Here is a 14,206-nt window from a genome sequence, read left to right on the forward strand (position 1 = left end):
TTGTGTATGCTTCCTTTGTGATTTATTTTGCCATGTTGTTGTTGGTGGCCAGGCCATGTGGTGGAGGCCATTTTGTAAAGTTGTCCATGTTGTTGTTGGTGGCCAGGCCCTATGGTGGTGATCTTTTTGTGTATGCTTCCTTTGTGATTTATTTTGCCATGTTGTTGTTGGTGGCCAGGCCATGTGGTGGAGGCCATTTTGTGTATACATCCTTTGTGATTTTGCCATGTTGTTGTTGGTGGCCAGGCCATGTGGTGGCGGCCATTTTGTGTATGCTTCCTTTGTGATTTATTTTGCCATGTTGTTGTTGGTGGCCAGGCCATGTGGTGGAGGCCATTTTGTAAAGTTGTCCATGTTGTTGTTGGCGGCCAGGCCCTATGGTGGTGATCTTTTTGTGTATGCTTCCTTTGTGATTTATTTTGCCATGTTGTTGTTGGTGGCCAGGCCATGTGGTGGAGGCCATTTTGTGTATACATCCTTTGTGATTTTGCCATGTTGTTGTTGGTGGCCAGGCCATGTGGTGGCGGCCATTTTGTGTATGCTTCCTTTGTGATTTATTTTGCCATGTTGTTGTTGGTGGCCAGGCCATGTGGTGGAGGCCATTTTGTAAAGTTGTCCATGTTGTTGTTGGTGGCCAGGCCCTATGGTGGTGATCTTTTTGTGTATGCTTCCTTTGTGATTTATTTTGCCATGTTGTTGTTGGTGGCCAGGCCATGTGGTGGAGGCCATTTTGTGTATACATCCTTTGTGATTTTGCCATGTTGTTGTTGGTGGCCAGGCCCTATGTCGGCGGCCATTTTGTGTGTCCTTCCTTTGTGCTTTTGCCATAGGCATAGGCCTCCAACCTTGTGGCCTACTCTGGCAGTAGGCCATAGGTACTACTCATAGTAGGGTCATGAAAGTTAATCAACTGTTTTTGTGGTGTACCCTTAATGTGAAAATCATGGATGTCTTGGATTGATATAGAAAATCTTATTTTTATGTGTGGGGTATTTCTGGTTTTGGGTGTGTTTAAACTTTAAATACTCTGTCAATTTCTGCCATTAGGTAACCCTAGGAATACAGCTTGGGTAGTTTTGGTAACTTCGCACAGTGTGAGCACGTGAACTTACATTTTTTGTCTTGTTCGCGCACTCAATGTACTTGCTCGGGAACGCGAACACGACTTTTTATTCCGTTCGCGCTGCCGAACATGCCGATTTAGCATTCTCGCGGACAATATGTCCCGAGTTGCATAAAAGTTTCTCAAAAATGTTGCAGGTCTTTCTTGTGCACCCAAAAAAACAGAATTTGTCATTTGGTTGTTGTTTTGGGAGCCTGGGCAGGGGTTTCTTTGTATGTGTTTTTGCGGTGTTAGGTTTACAACCTCTGTCTTAGCCATGGGCTATTTATTCCTTGCACATTAACCTGTCATGTGCAGCAGGCATCCTCGTTTTTCTGTCCATATTGGTATCTATAGGCCTGCTTGACTTTATTGGTTCTTTCTGGACTTCATGTGGCCTTTGAGCTGTGGTGCTGCTGGACTGGTATTATTAGTCTTCTGTTTTGTCTTTTATACATTGACCTGTGTGTCTTTCAATTGTTCATGTTGCCTTACTGCTTGTTTGACTGATGTTGTTCTGCCTTCTTTACTTGTAGGCGCACAAAAAAGACTGAGGAGGTGCTGGTTGTTTTTTCATCCATCGCTCGTTCTACTGCCAGACGGACGTCCTTCAGTTGTACGCCACGTGTGGTGTGTGACTCATCTGACCAGACATCTCTGCAATTTGTGCTGCTGTGAGCTGACTGAAGTCAGAAGAAGATGGGCCCTAAGAAAGCTACCAGGTCCTCCACCACAAAGAAAGTTGCTGCGAAGAAGGAACAGCAGAAGGAAGTGTCACTTAAGTCTGGTATGGCCCCCAAAACCTTTTTTGGCACCCCAAAAGGTACGCCTGCAGCAGCGGGGTCTGGGGTGCAAGCTGGGACCAGCACATCTGCATTAGTGGGGGCAAGCCAGCATCCCAGGGCCAAGCACATGATGAGGGTCGAAGAGGTAGCCAGCCTTCTGCTTGCGAGCAGTGATACTGAGCCAGAACTAAACTTATCGCTGTCTCAAAGTAGTACACAATCCACGCAAGATGGAAGTGCTCAACAACCACCGCCAGCAGTAGATGTTCAACAACCACAACCACCGCCCGCAATAGGAGTTGTTCACCCACAACCACAACCACTTCCCGCAACAGTTGTTGAACAACCACAACCACCGCCCGCAACAGTTGTTGTTGAAAAACCCCAGCCCGCAATAGTACTTCCTCAAGAACAACAACCACCATCTCCGCACCAAATAGTAGTAGTTGTTCCTCCCGAAGTCGGGGCAGTTCAGGAAGTAGAGCCTCCTTCCGAGCAAGAAGAAGAGGAAGCCACTTCTGTAGGTGATCTATTTCCTTTGAATTCACCAAGGGAAAGGAGGGTTAGTGCATCGAGTTCTTCGCAAAGCATCCCTTCCGATGACCTTGATACGGATTGGCAGCCACAACTATCTGCGCATTCAAAGGAGAGACATCCCAAGAAGACCATGCTAGGAAAAAGGAAGTTTCCAGGCAGGCTTGAACTTATGGAGGTCGATGTAGGTGAGCAGGATACTGCTGGTGATAAAGACGGGTCTGACACTGTCATCATCACAAGCGTTATTCCTGGTGCAGAGGATGTAGAGACCAACATTTTCACCCTATCCAGAAATGCTGCAATGACTGATGAGCAGGTACCACGCATAACTCCTACACACTCAACACCCACAGTAACACCAGCTCCAATTTTTTCAACAGCGAAGGCCCGGCAGCATCCGACATCCAGCAGAAGCGCCACTTCAACAGAAGGAGGTAGTGGCAGTACTAGGACTGAGCTGTCCCATAGTGAAATTCCACAATCCTCCAGTCCATCCGGCATTGGCAGTGGGTCCTCCTCTTCCTATGGCAGGAGACAAAAGTTTACCTCCCCAGTGTGGGACTTCTTTACGGTTCACCCAGTTCAGGAGAACATTGCTGTATGCACCATTTGTCATGTCAATGTTAGTCGTGGTAAGCTTGGTACAAACTATGGGACTGGAGGCCAAACGACCCATTTGAAAAAAACACACGTGATCAGGTGGGAGAACCACCTTGCAAGCTTAAAAAATGTTAGCACTCGTGTTGGTGGGGATACAGTGGTACAAGGTCCACTCATGGTTGACCAGGAGGTAGAAGAAGAGGGAGACGATGACCTTCTATCTAGGAGTGGTACACAATCGACCCCTGTCGCCAGCACTGGAGTGGTAAAGTCCACATCCTCCGCATCTGCAACTTCTCAGTGGCACCAGAGTCAGCTGGAAACACCAAGGAGTGCAAAGTCTGCGATGCAAGGTGGTCCGTCTAGCACAACTCAAAGACATGCAAAGCAGCTTACCATTCCTAGCATGTTAAGGCAGGAGGGAAAGTACGAGCGGAACCACCCAGTAGCACGTTTATACAATGCCAAACTTGCGAAAATGTTAGCACTGGACCTTCTCCCATTTTCATTTGTTGAGGCTGTTGGATTTCTGGAATTAGTGGCAACCCTCTGCCCAAAATGGAACGTTCCCAGTCGCTACTATTTTGCCCGAGTGGCTGTTCCAGCACTACACCACGATGTGCTGGAATTGATTGGGAAAGCCTTACAACAGAGTGTTGTCCATTGTATCCACCTGACAACAGACATGTGGAGCAGTTGCGATGCTACAGATTTCATGTGCATCACCGCACACTGGATCTCTTTTGCAGGTGTTAAAGACAAGTTAACTTCAGGCCTCCGTGACGTTGCTGGAATTTTTAATGATACGCGCAGACATGCAACTATAGCCATGTTTGGTATGGACAAAAGTCATACTGCTGAAAACATTTTGTCTGACTTTAACGACAAGGTCTTTGAATGGCTGAAACCAAGAGGCCTTAAGATTGGTTTTGTTTCCACCGACAATGGCAGTAATGTAGTGAAGGCAATGAGAGAAGGACATTATTTCAGGGTACCCTGTTTGGCACACTGCATAAACTTAGTCGTGCAAGACTTTCTGAAAAATGAAGCCAAAGTCAGCAACATAATGGCCATCTGCAGAAGAATATGCACGCACTTTAACCATTCTTTCAAAGGACGGAAGCTGCTACGGGTCATTCAGCAAGAGCATAGGTTGCCAGTCAAAGCACTGATCCAGGAGGTCCCAACACGTTGGAACTCAACTTATTTCATGCTTGAGCGTCTCTTTGAGCAGTACATCCCACTGAATGCTTATGTCATGTCAAGAAGATTAGGGGATCCTACTGTTAATCTTAAAGCCCTGACCATTGAGATGTGGCAGTGGGACCTCATTAAATGCATCACAGAGATGCTACAACCCTTTGAGGTCTTCACACGTGCAGTTAGCAGGGAGGACTGTACTATGGGCCAAGCCATCCCATTGTTGTACATGCTTGAGCAACAGGTGAAGGAGGTCTGTCAAACATACGAAGGTGACGAACAAAAAGTTGATGCATATACCTTAGCCAAGGGCTTAGTCAACCGCTTGTGTGAAAATGTAAGGCTCAACAATATTGTGTCAGGTGAACATTACATAACTGCAACAATCTTGGATCCACGGTACAAATTATTTGTCAGCAGTAACGAAGTAATTCCATTTTCAGATGAGGATGTTGACAAGTACAAAACTTCCATAGCTGCGGAAGCTAATGAGTTAGAAACTGAACGGCTGTTACTTAAAGGCCTGCCACTGCCAGCCCAGGCCAGTCCAAGTACTCCGGACGCAAGTTCTTCACAGCGTGAGAGCAGTGCGTCTGCTTTCCAGCAGGCACCAACAGTACCAAAAGCAGCACCTACACGATCTGATTCAGCAGACCCAACCAAAAGCATAACTGCTTTTTTTCTACAGAAAGGGATGGGTAAGTCCGTTGCTGTTGCAAAGGGAAAAGAGGACCAGCAAAGCCGAGCACCAATGAACATTGAGCGGATGGTTCAGGCCTATCTGGATGACACAACAGAGGTGTTCATGGAGCAAAGCCCATTGGTCTATTGGTATGAAAGAAGGAGACAGTGGCCAGTGCTGAGCAGGCTGGCGATAAAGTATCTGGCTTGTCCTGTAGCCAGTGTCTCCTCTGAGCGGGTTTTCAGTGCTGCTGGTGCCATTGTCACATCGAAAAGGACTAGTCTCTCCCCCAAAAGCGTGGAGCGGCTGACAATGATAAAAATGAATCAACGCTTCATACCACCAGACTATCAAGTACGTGAATCACCGCCGGATGAAGAAAGCGAGTGTGAAGAAGACGTCCTCACTACTGGGTTACATGACCTACTTCTGTCTGAACGCACAGAGTTTGAGGACGAGCTCCTCTTCCCTGACAACTAGGACAGGTATATTAAAGGAATGATGCAATGCATTGCATAGGATTGTTTAGCCGACTCTGAGCAAATGTGCATGGAATTAAAGTATACTAGTAGTAACTTCAGACTCACGTGATGGGCAATTTTCCCATGTTATTTAATAATATAAATTATTTATGCACTTGTGACCCTACTACTACAGGTGCAGTCAGTACTTAATTTATCGTTCGTAGTTCATGTTCATGTTGCACAACGTACATTATTTGGTGAAACAGTCCCCCCTCCACCCCCCCAACAAACACAAATGAACTTCAAATGTTTTCTTGTGAAAATATCTTTGTTTTATTTTTATATTTTCATAATGATAATAGAAAAATAAAATATATAACAAATGTAACCCCCTGACCCAGAGCTGTCCCTACCCTCCCCTAACCCCAACCAAATTTCAACCCAAATGTACACCCCAACTCCCACATCCCACCCACCAACAAAAGGATTAAAAAAGGGGCAAAAAACAGGGTCCATTTCAAAGCCGGCGGGCTTTCAGGTGTTTGTCCACCATTATCTTCACACGCTCCTCTAGACCGTCCTCCAGCTTCTTCCGCTCCTCCTCCAACTTCGCTACCCGGCGGAGAATCTTTGCTTTGAAATCACGGCACCTACACTTGCATGCATGTTGTTGTTGTTGTGGGGGGGCCGCCGAAGATGTAACAATGCGGCGGCGGGCGGCTGCCTGACCACGGCGACGTAGTCCTGCAGGCTTGGGGCCCGGGGCATTGGAAGAGGCAGCAGCTGCTGCCGCCGCCTCCTCCTCCTCCTCCTCGGCCTGATCCACCAGCCGGCGGTAGGCCTCTACAATTGCCTGCAGTTTCCGCTGCCGGGCCCGGACTGCCAACTCCTTCCTTGTTGGTTTTTGGGAAGGAGTAACTATAAAGAAAGAAACAGAATTGTTGTAATCCAAACTCCCCGCAAATCAAGAACACAACATTGATTCAACACATAGTGGGCGGCACAGTAGCACTAGCAAGCAAGCTGAGTACCAGAAATTGTGTTGCGTCTATCTTGAACATTCTACAGCCTCTATTAATTTTTTGGACTTTTTGGCACGGCATTATGCCTGCCCTATTAGCATGGGTGTACTTCAACGGTCACACACATTAGAACGAACACCTGTCTTTTTCATATCTCCTTTTGTATTATATACTCTGATTCCGGGAAGGCGGGAACACTCTCAAAGTAACATTAATTAACAGGGGGCAGCTAGTAGCACATGTCTAGTAAAGACTATAATACTTTATACCGCGCAACAAACCTTATTTGGTTTGTGTTTCACCAGCAACGACCCATGCACCCAGTCGTCCCCTCCTTCCCTTGCCTTTGGGTTTGCCCAAAACACCGCTGCTGCTGAGACTAGTATCCACTAACCACCGGTATTGGGTGTGTCTCCCAACCACGCTGGCAGCTGTGTTTTCCCCTTTACATGCTTTAACAACAACCCATGCATCCGACTGCTATCAGCCACTTGCATTACTGTAGTGGTAATGCTTAGCATGCTAATGACAAGTAAAGGTAACATCATATATTTTCCAGTAGAGTACAGTGAGAAAGTTTTCCCCTCCCACCAAGTAATGCAGATCACTATTGAATGTAACTTACCATCGCCCGCCGCTGTTGGCTCCCCCCCCACTGCTGCTGGTGTAGGTGCCTCTGTTCCTCCTGTCCCCGCCGGGATCGCTGAAGCTGCGCCGCTGTCCCCGTCGGCACTGGTCGATGGTAAGGGTTCTGCACCTATAAAAATAAGTACACCTTTTTAGATGGATGCACAGCCCCCTTTGTACTTGTTCACCAAGAATGGAGTTCTTCAAAACAGTTAAGTACAACGTACGTAATCAGTATGAGTCCACATTGCATAGTACAGCAGAGTCACTACACATATTAGCATTCATTGTTATGGTATGGTACCCAAGCTCATCTCATCTGTCCTGCTACTCTAGTCCTTGGAAATTGGAAGTGAACTATGTAACCTTTGTACATCAATGTATCCAGTTTTGCGCATGTTAACTCGCAGCTTGTTGCGCAGTACGAGAAGACGCTCTGGGGCAACACATCATTGTTCAATGCATACACCTGAAGAGGTGGGAAAGTAAAAGGGCCCGTATTTAAGTTTTCTATGTGGATTGTGGAATAGAGTTTGCTTACAGGTTACAACTTCTTTTTAGCATGGCTGCATAAAACTGGCATAAATGTATTTCATACTGTCTAACGTGCACCACTTTTGTCATTATTTTTCGACAGGTGAGAAGATTGCCTTCTACGAAGCGGACATTTCCATAGCTTACAAAAAAAGAGGAATATCTGACCAGTATATGTTGGTGAGAGGTCTCCGATAGTTGCCACATTTCCCTATTGTGCACTAGTAGCTGTACAAATGTTGATTACTTTATTATGCCTGTTTTAACTCTGGATTTTTTCTGGTGGGCCCTTCAACGTATTTGACGGAACAACTTAAAAACATTGATGTTACTTACTTACTTCTAACAAAATAAAGCTTTTGAATGACCACTTTGACTCTGAAGTTTATTTTCAGTGTCTGTTGTCTTAGAGACTCACACGAGTGAGTGAGCAAAAGGGGGTTTCTTAGGTAACGGTTTGTGTCCTAAAAGCATTCGGCATCTTGGTATTGGGGTTCAGGAGTGTGAATTGAATAATTGACCAATGACTCAGGCCATATAGGCTGACGTTCAGTGAATTGTGCGTTCCTCAGAGTTCTGTGACTGAGGTGTAAGTAAGGTCCAACCTGCCTATCAGTACCAACAACATCCAATTTTCGTGTGCATAGTTACATAGTTGTGTAATATGTATATAACTCCATAGGAGATAGAAGAATACCCACAAGACTAGTAGTGGTATACTAACGTTTACAAAAATACTAGACAAACATCATTCTGGATGCATACTTGGTTGCTGTCAATTGCCAAAGCACTGCAGACACATTACAGAGGAAAAAACAAGCACTGTTGGACTTACTGGGGACAGCAGCAGGATCCTCAGTAGAGGAGCTCTGTGTAACTGGTGGTTCACCCGCCGACTCGGTCCCTGTATTCTGCTTGCCCCTGGGTTCTGTGGTTCATGTAAAAATTAAAATAATAAACAAAGAGAAAAACATTGAGTGCTGTGAAACATAGACATCATTGCAAATAACACTGCTACAGTGGAACAGAGCCGGAGGCAACAAATCCATGCCAGGGGCCGCAACGCAAATATGTATCCATCCTTAGAGTATTATTAAATTAAGGATATCTATTGGTGCGGTGGCCCCTGAAGTTTGGTGCCCCTGTGCAGTTGCACAGCTTGCACATGCCCCCTAGAGCCGGCCCTGGCTGAGGTAAGAAGAACAAAGTAACGTTAGCATTCTTTGCAAGAAAAGGATTCGATTCATGCAGAAGAGAAGGCCGTGAAAAAAATGCTACAATATGCAAACAACGTACAATTATCCATCCACCGCTATTTCACTGACGGACAAAGGAAGGACAAGACTCTATTAATAGCATTAACTAACTTCAGTTCTCAACAATAAAGAAAATCTCACATCAATAAACAGCAACAGCTAGCGCCAAGTTGAAACAACACGCAAGAGCCAGTGAAGAAGAAGAACACTGTCATACAATGACAGTAGATATACCGGAATACATCGCAAATGTAACTAGGGGCAACAGTCATCGCGTTACTTATTCAGCCAATATTTACAAAGATACAATAACAATATTTATACAACTATATATATATATATATATATATATATATATATATATATATATATATATATATATATATATATATATATATATATATATATATATATATATATATAACTATATATATATATATATATATATATATATATATATATATATATATACACACTTTATTTTTGGGGTAGCCACTCACCAAGACCCACAACCTCCACACCAAGCAGGTCCAACAGGTCCTGCTCCCGGTCCAAAATGTCGGCCCAGCGGTGGGACAGCTGATGGTGGGTACGCCGGATACCGGAGCAGCGGAAGACTGCACGGCGCACCTTCGCCCACCGCCGGAGACGCTCTTCAATGCGCTGGTAGCCGGAGCCGGGCCTGCCGCCTGCTGCCAAAGTCAAGGGGAGGTGACGTTGGATAAAAAAGACCAGGGCGGCCACCTCCTCCTCCCCAAAAAGTTGGCGGGGCGTCACTCCTGCCGGGCGCATTCTGCCGCAAGGCAGCCGGGTTTTTTTAGGCACAGCCGCCTTGCCCTTTGAGCCGCCGATGCTGCTGGCACCCTTCACCATGGTTCTGGGTGGAGGGGAGAAGGAAAGTTGAAGACAAAAAGGTTAGGGGAAGAAAGAAGAAAGATAAAAGAAGGAAGTAATATAAAACAAGAGAAAAGTTGCAAAAAAAGTGGTAAAAGTAAAAATAAAATGAGAAATATAAACCTAGGCACAGACAGAAATAGGTAAGAAGTAAAGAAAGTTAGAAAAACTGAGGGAAAAGACCAGGATGGAAGAGATAGGAGTGAGATGCTAAAGTAGGCCCAAAACCATAGCCAGAGTGTGAAATCGAAGATGGCTCTGCCCGTCGCGACCGCCGCGGTAAGTTCGCGCGATATTTGACGCGATCACGCACTTTGGCAGTGCGAACGAGAAGATGAGTTCCCGAACATGTCTAACACAACGCGAACACGTTACTTGTGACCCGGAACCGGAAATAAGGGAACGCAAGCGGGCGGGACAAACCTCATTGAGTAACTTAGCGCGCTAGCTATTGCGAGCATGCAGGCAGCGCCCCGAACACGCGCACCGCGCTCCCGAAGACGAAAAACGGCGCGCAAACGGGTCTAGCAAGCTACTACGCATGTCCGCGGAGCTACGTGTAGCTCGCGGAGTGCAAGTGCGTCTTCGCGTAGCGTCGCGGAGTGCGGCTACGCGAACTACGCCCAGGGTTAATAATAATGTTACCTCAGATCTGGTAGCATTTCAAGGATGGATTCAATCGGCACTTGATATCTATCTCCCCACCTCTGTCAGAAAGTTTAACAACCACCGCCCCCCTCCCCTTTGTTTTCCGACGAACTAAAGAAGGAGAAAAACAAATGTAAAAACTTGGAGCGTTGGTGGTGCAAGAACTTTACTGCCGGAGCCAAACTTGCCTATATTACTAGCAAACGGGTCTATCACTCCCTTTGTCGGGCTGCACGTGTCAACTATGTTTCCGCATCTATTCTACAAGCTAACAACTGTCCCAAAACCTTGTTTAATATGATCAAGGATTTATCTGGCTCAACCACCATACAACCCCCTCCCAACCTTAATTCTGCACAATGTGAAGACCCTACACAATTCTTTGTAAATAAAGTGGAAACCATCTATTTCTCATTGGTCAGCACCACCCCTGCTTCCTCTCCTTTACCCACTGTGCCTGCCGATTGTCCTGTCGTGTCACCTGAAAATCACACTGACTTGATAAATGTGCCCACCCTTGAATCTTGGTCACTCTTAGACATGGTAGCACTCACACATCATCTTAGTCATATTAAATCGGGATCTCCCTGTGATCTACTGCCCATTGCAGTCTTGCGACAAATTGACAGACCCTCTCTCAAACACATTCCTTAATTGCTTAATACATCCCTAACGACTTCCATTGTTCCTTTAGGCTGGAAGCATGCAATGGTTGTCCCATTGTTAAAAAAAACTAACGCTGATCCTGCCCTTCTCTCCAACTTTCGTCCACTCTCTCTTCTACCTGCTCTCTCAAAGATCCTTGAGAGACACATTAATGAACATTTGTCCAAATTTATTGAGACAAATGGGCTGTTGCATCCCACCCAATCCGGCTTCAGGACTGGTTATTCTACCGAGTCCACTCTGCTTGGGGTTACAAAAGCGCTCCGACACAACATCGATGAGGGCAAGACTATGGCCTTGGTGCTGCTTGACCTGAGTGCGGCCTTTGATACGGTCTCTCATACCGTACTCATAAAGGCCCTCCAACTCTCTGCTGTTACTGGGACCGCCTTGAGCTGGCTTAGCTCTTTCCTCTCCGATCGCACCTTTCAGGTCTTTTCATCCACCTCTAAATCCAAACCTCATCCCTTGCCCCCAGGGTTCAACTCTCAGTCCCCTACTGTTCAACATTTATATCAGACTGCTGGCAGCTTTGGTGGAGGAATCAGGGCTGTCGCTTTTCTCATTCGCTGATGACACCCAGATCCTCTTCCCTCTTTCAGCTGACAAACCATCCGAGCCTTTCGGCACTTAGATCTGGCCTCAGCAAAGTTATGGCTTGGATGAACACCAACTTTCTAAAACTTAACCGTGATAAAACAGAGGTTCTGATCCTTGGCAAGGACCGAGGTCTCTGGGGCCCTCAACATTGGCCAACAGAAATGGGGACGCTACCATAGCCTTCCACTCAGGTGCGCAACCTTGGTTTCATTATGGATGATTCCCTTTCCTTGCGGCAGCAAGCTACCAAGGTAGCCGCCACCTGCTTCACCATTCTCAAATGGTTGAGGAAGATCGTGTGGATGCTTCCATCTCATGCCCAGCGTACCGTGGTCCAGGCCCTGGTGACTTCTAGACTGGACTATGGGAATATTCTCTATTTGGGTGTCAACAAAGAGATAACACGTAAACTGCAGCGAATACAAAACTCTGCCGCTAGACTGCTTTGCCGAGCACCCAAAACTGCCTCAACGTCCAGGTTGCTGGTCGATCTCCACTGGCTTTCATTGGAGAAACGGGTCAAGTACAAGGCCCTTAGATATATGTTCCGCATTAAGCATGCTAAGTCCCCTGGCTATGTGCAACAGCTGGCCTGCCCCTATATCCCCTCCCGTACTCTCAGATCCTCTACTCAACAGAAATTCCGAGTTCCGATAGTTAGACTTTCTCGTATGGGAGGGAGCTCCTTCTCTTACCTTGGCCCCACTCTGTGGAATGCTCTTCCACTGCCCCTCTGCCTACAACCTGACCTTCTGTCTTTCCGCAGATCCCTCAAAACATTTTCAGCCAATAGGCCTCTCCTCCCTCTGCTGTCCTCTGTCGGCACCGGGAAACCCTTGGGGGTAGCTGTGCGCTGCTATACAGATTTAAATAAATAAATACATTTCAAAAAAATAGTGCTCTTCTTCATCTCTAGTCCCCTTTCCTGGCTATACTGTTTAAGCTCAGTCACTGTGTACATTTCCAGGTTGGCCAGCTCAAACTTCATTGCTGCAGGTACAGATTCAGACAGTCCATCCAGTAGTAGAAATGAGTGTAGATTTGGAAAAACAAAAAGAGCCAATTAGAGATCATTTAAAAAAATCTAATTGTCCGTAGATTATCTGTGTGGGATGGTAGATAACACAACTTACTGTACGGTACTGCACAAACACAGACACCAAACATGACATGGTTACCTGCTCCTATTTGGAAATTACATCTTATTCAATGTAATTAGGTAACTCCAATGACAGTCTAGAAGTGAGGTAGGACTTGCAGTAGTGAAAAATGAATTTAAGATGTTATCACTACAAGGGCAGGTAAAACTTAAAAGTATGTGGCAACTTTTTAAACACACTGCTCTCTGCTATCTGAGCTGTCCAGGATCTACGTCAGGGGTGAACTTAGGTTTGAACCTATCAAAAAGTTTACTTTTGCAGTTTTAAAACTACACACACAGGCTGCAATGGCAGTGCTGAGGCACGTTTAAAAGGCTACTTAAGTGGTGGCACAATCAAAGCTGCAGGCCCATTTATAGCATTTAATTTACAGGCCCTGGACACATGTAGTGCCACTTTACCAGGGCCTTGCAAGAAAATTAAATATGCCAATTGGGTATAAGCCAATGTTACTATGTTTTAAGGAGTGAGCACATGTATTTTAGCACTGGTTTGCAGTGGTGAAGTGTGCAGAATGTAGGAGGAAGGCAAAACATTTGGGGGAAGACCACTCTAGGGCTGACAGGTGTAACAGTATTCCATCTACAAATGTTCAGGATAATCGATCAAATACAAATAGAACAGTGACAAATTGCCCTCCCATTGTTCTTTTCACACAAAGAAGACATTATATTTCAAACTTCTGGTGACTCTTTGCAACTGGTTTCATTTTGCATAACATATACAAATCTGCGCTACATGTACATGTACACTAAGTGTGATTTTCCATTAAGGTTTGCCATATTTAAAGTAGGGCATAGTTTAAATGATTCATGCTAATATGAAAATATGCTTTTGGCGCTGTGTACTTTCTCTCTTGTTAGGAACCAAGCTGCAGTAGTCTGTGTTAATAGAATGTTACAGATGTTTTCGTTTAACTGCTTGCATTTCATAGAGAGTGAATAGTGAATTCATGCACCTATGCCTGGTAAAAGCTTGCCGTTATATACCATCCTGGTACAAGATATCTCTTGAAGGTTGAGCAGCAGAAACCTTCCATTGTGTGATGGCTGGGAAGAAGGGTGAAACCATCTTGCTGTGACATGTTTAATTGCGATTGGTCCCATCTTCCTGGAAACCATGGGGAGTGTTGCATATTGTTGAGTCTTGTATGATTTAGTTGTGCATTGCTGGGCTAGCTAGATTCAGATGCCCCTTTCCACTCTCCTGAGATTTGATGTCTCTACTCCTTCTCAAAGAGATTATCACTGAGCAATCCCTTCTCATTCACCTGCCTGAATTTTTGTTGATTCTGCCTTTTTATAGGCTTTACTTGCTGACTCCTCCGGCTTCATTTCTCTCAAGAATTGTCCCGATTCTTTTATCTTTGCAAGTTTGGAAAATTTCCCTTTGAGGGAAACTGAATTTGCTTATCATAACCTTAAACAAT

At 45.5% G+C, this 14,206-nt stretch overlaps 1 protein-coding gene across 1 annotated transcript in view; it reads right to left on the reverse strand.

The window, feature by feature from the left end:
- Nucleotides 1-5,648: 5,648 nt before the first annotated feature.
- LOC144762555 (uncharacterized) overlaps nucleotides 5,649-14,206 on the reverse strand; it is a 90,973-nt gene continuing 82,415 nt past the window's right edge. The window contains exons 2-4 of the mRNA XM_078647781.1: nucleotides 8,389-8,481; nucleotides 7,018-7,149; nucleotides 5,649-6,288 (exon numbers count right to left, since the gene is read on the reverse strand). Of these exons, the coding sequence (XP_078503907.1) occupies nucleotides 5,888-6,288; nucleotides 7,018-7,149; nucleotides 8,389-8,481 (626 nt within the window). The 3' untranslated portion in view covers nucleotides 5,649-5,887. The remainder of the gene's footprint in view (nucleotides 6,289-7,017; nucleotides 7,150-8,388; nucleotides 8,482-14,206) is intronic.

Source organism: Lissotriton helveticus, chromosome 6 (assembly GCF_964261635.1).
Source record: "Lissotriton helveticus chromosome 6, aLisHel1.1, whole genome shotgun sequence".
Classification (NCBI taxonomy): domain Eukaryota; kingdom Metazoa; phylum Chordata; class Amphibia; order Caudata; family Salamandridae; genus Lissotriton; species Lissotriton helveticus.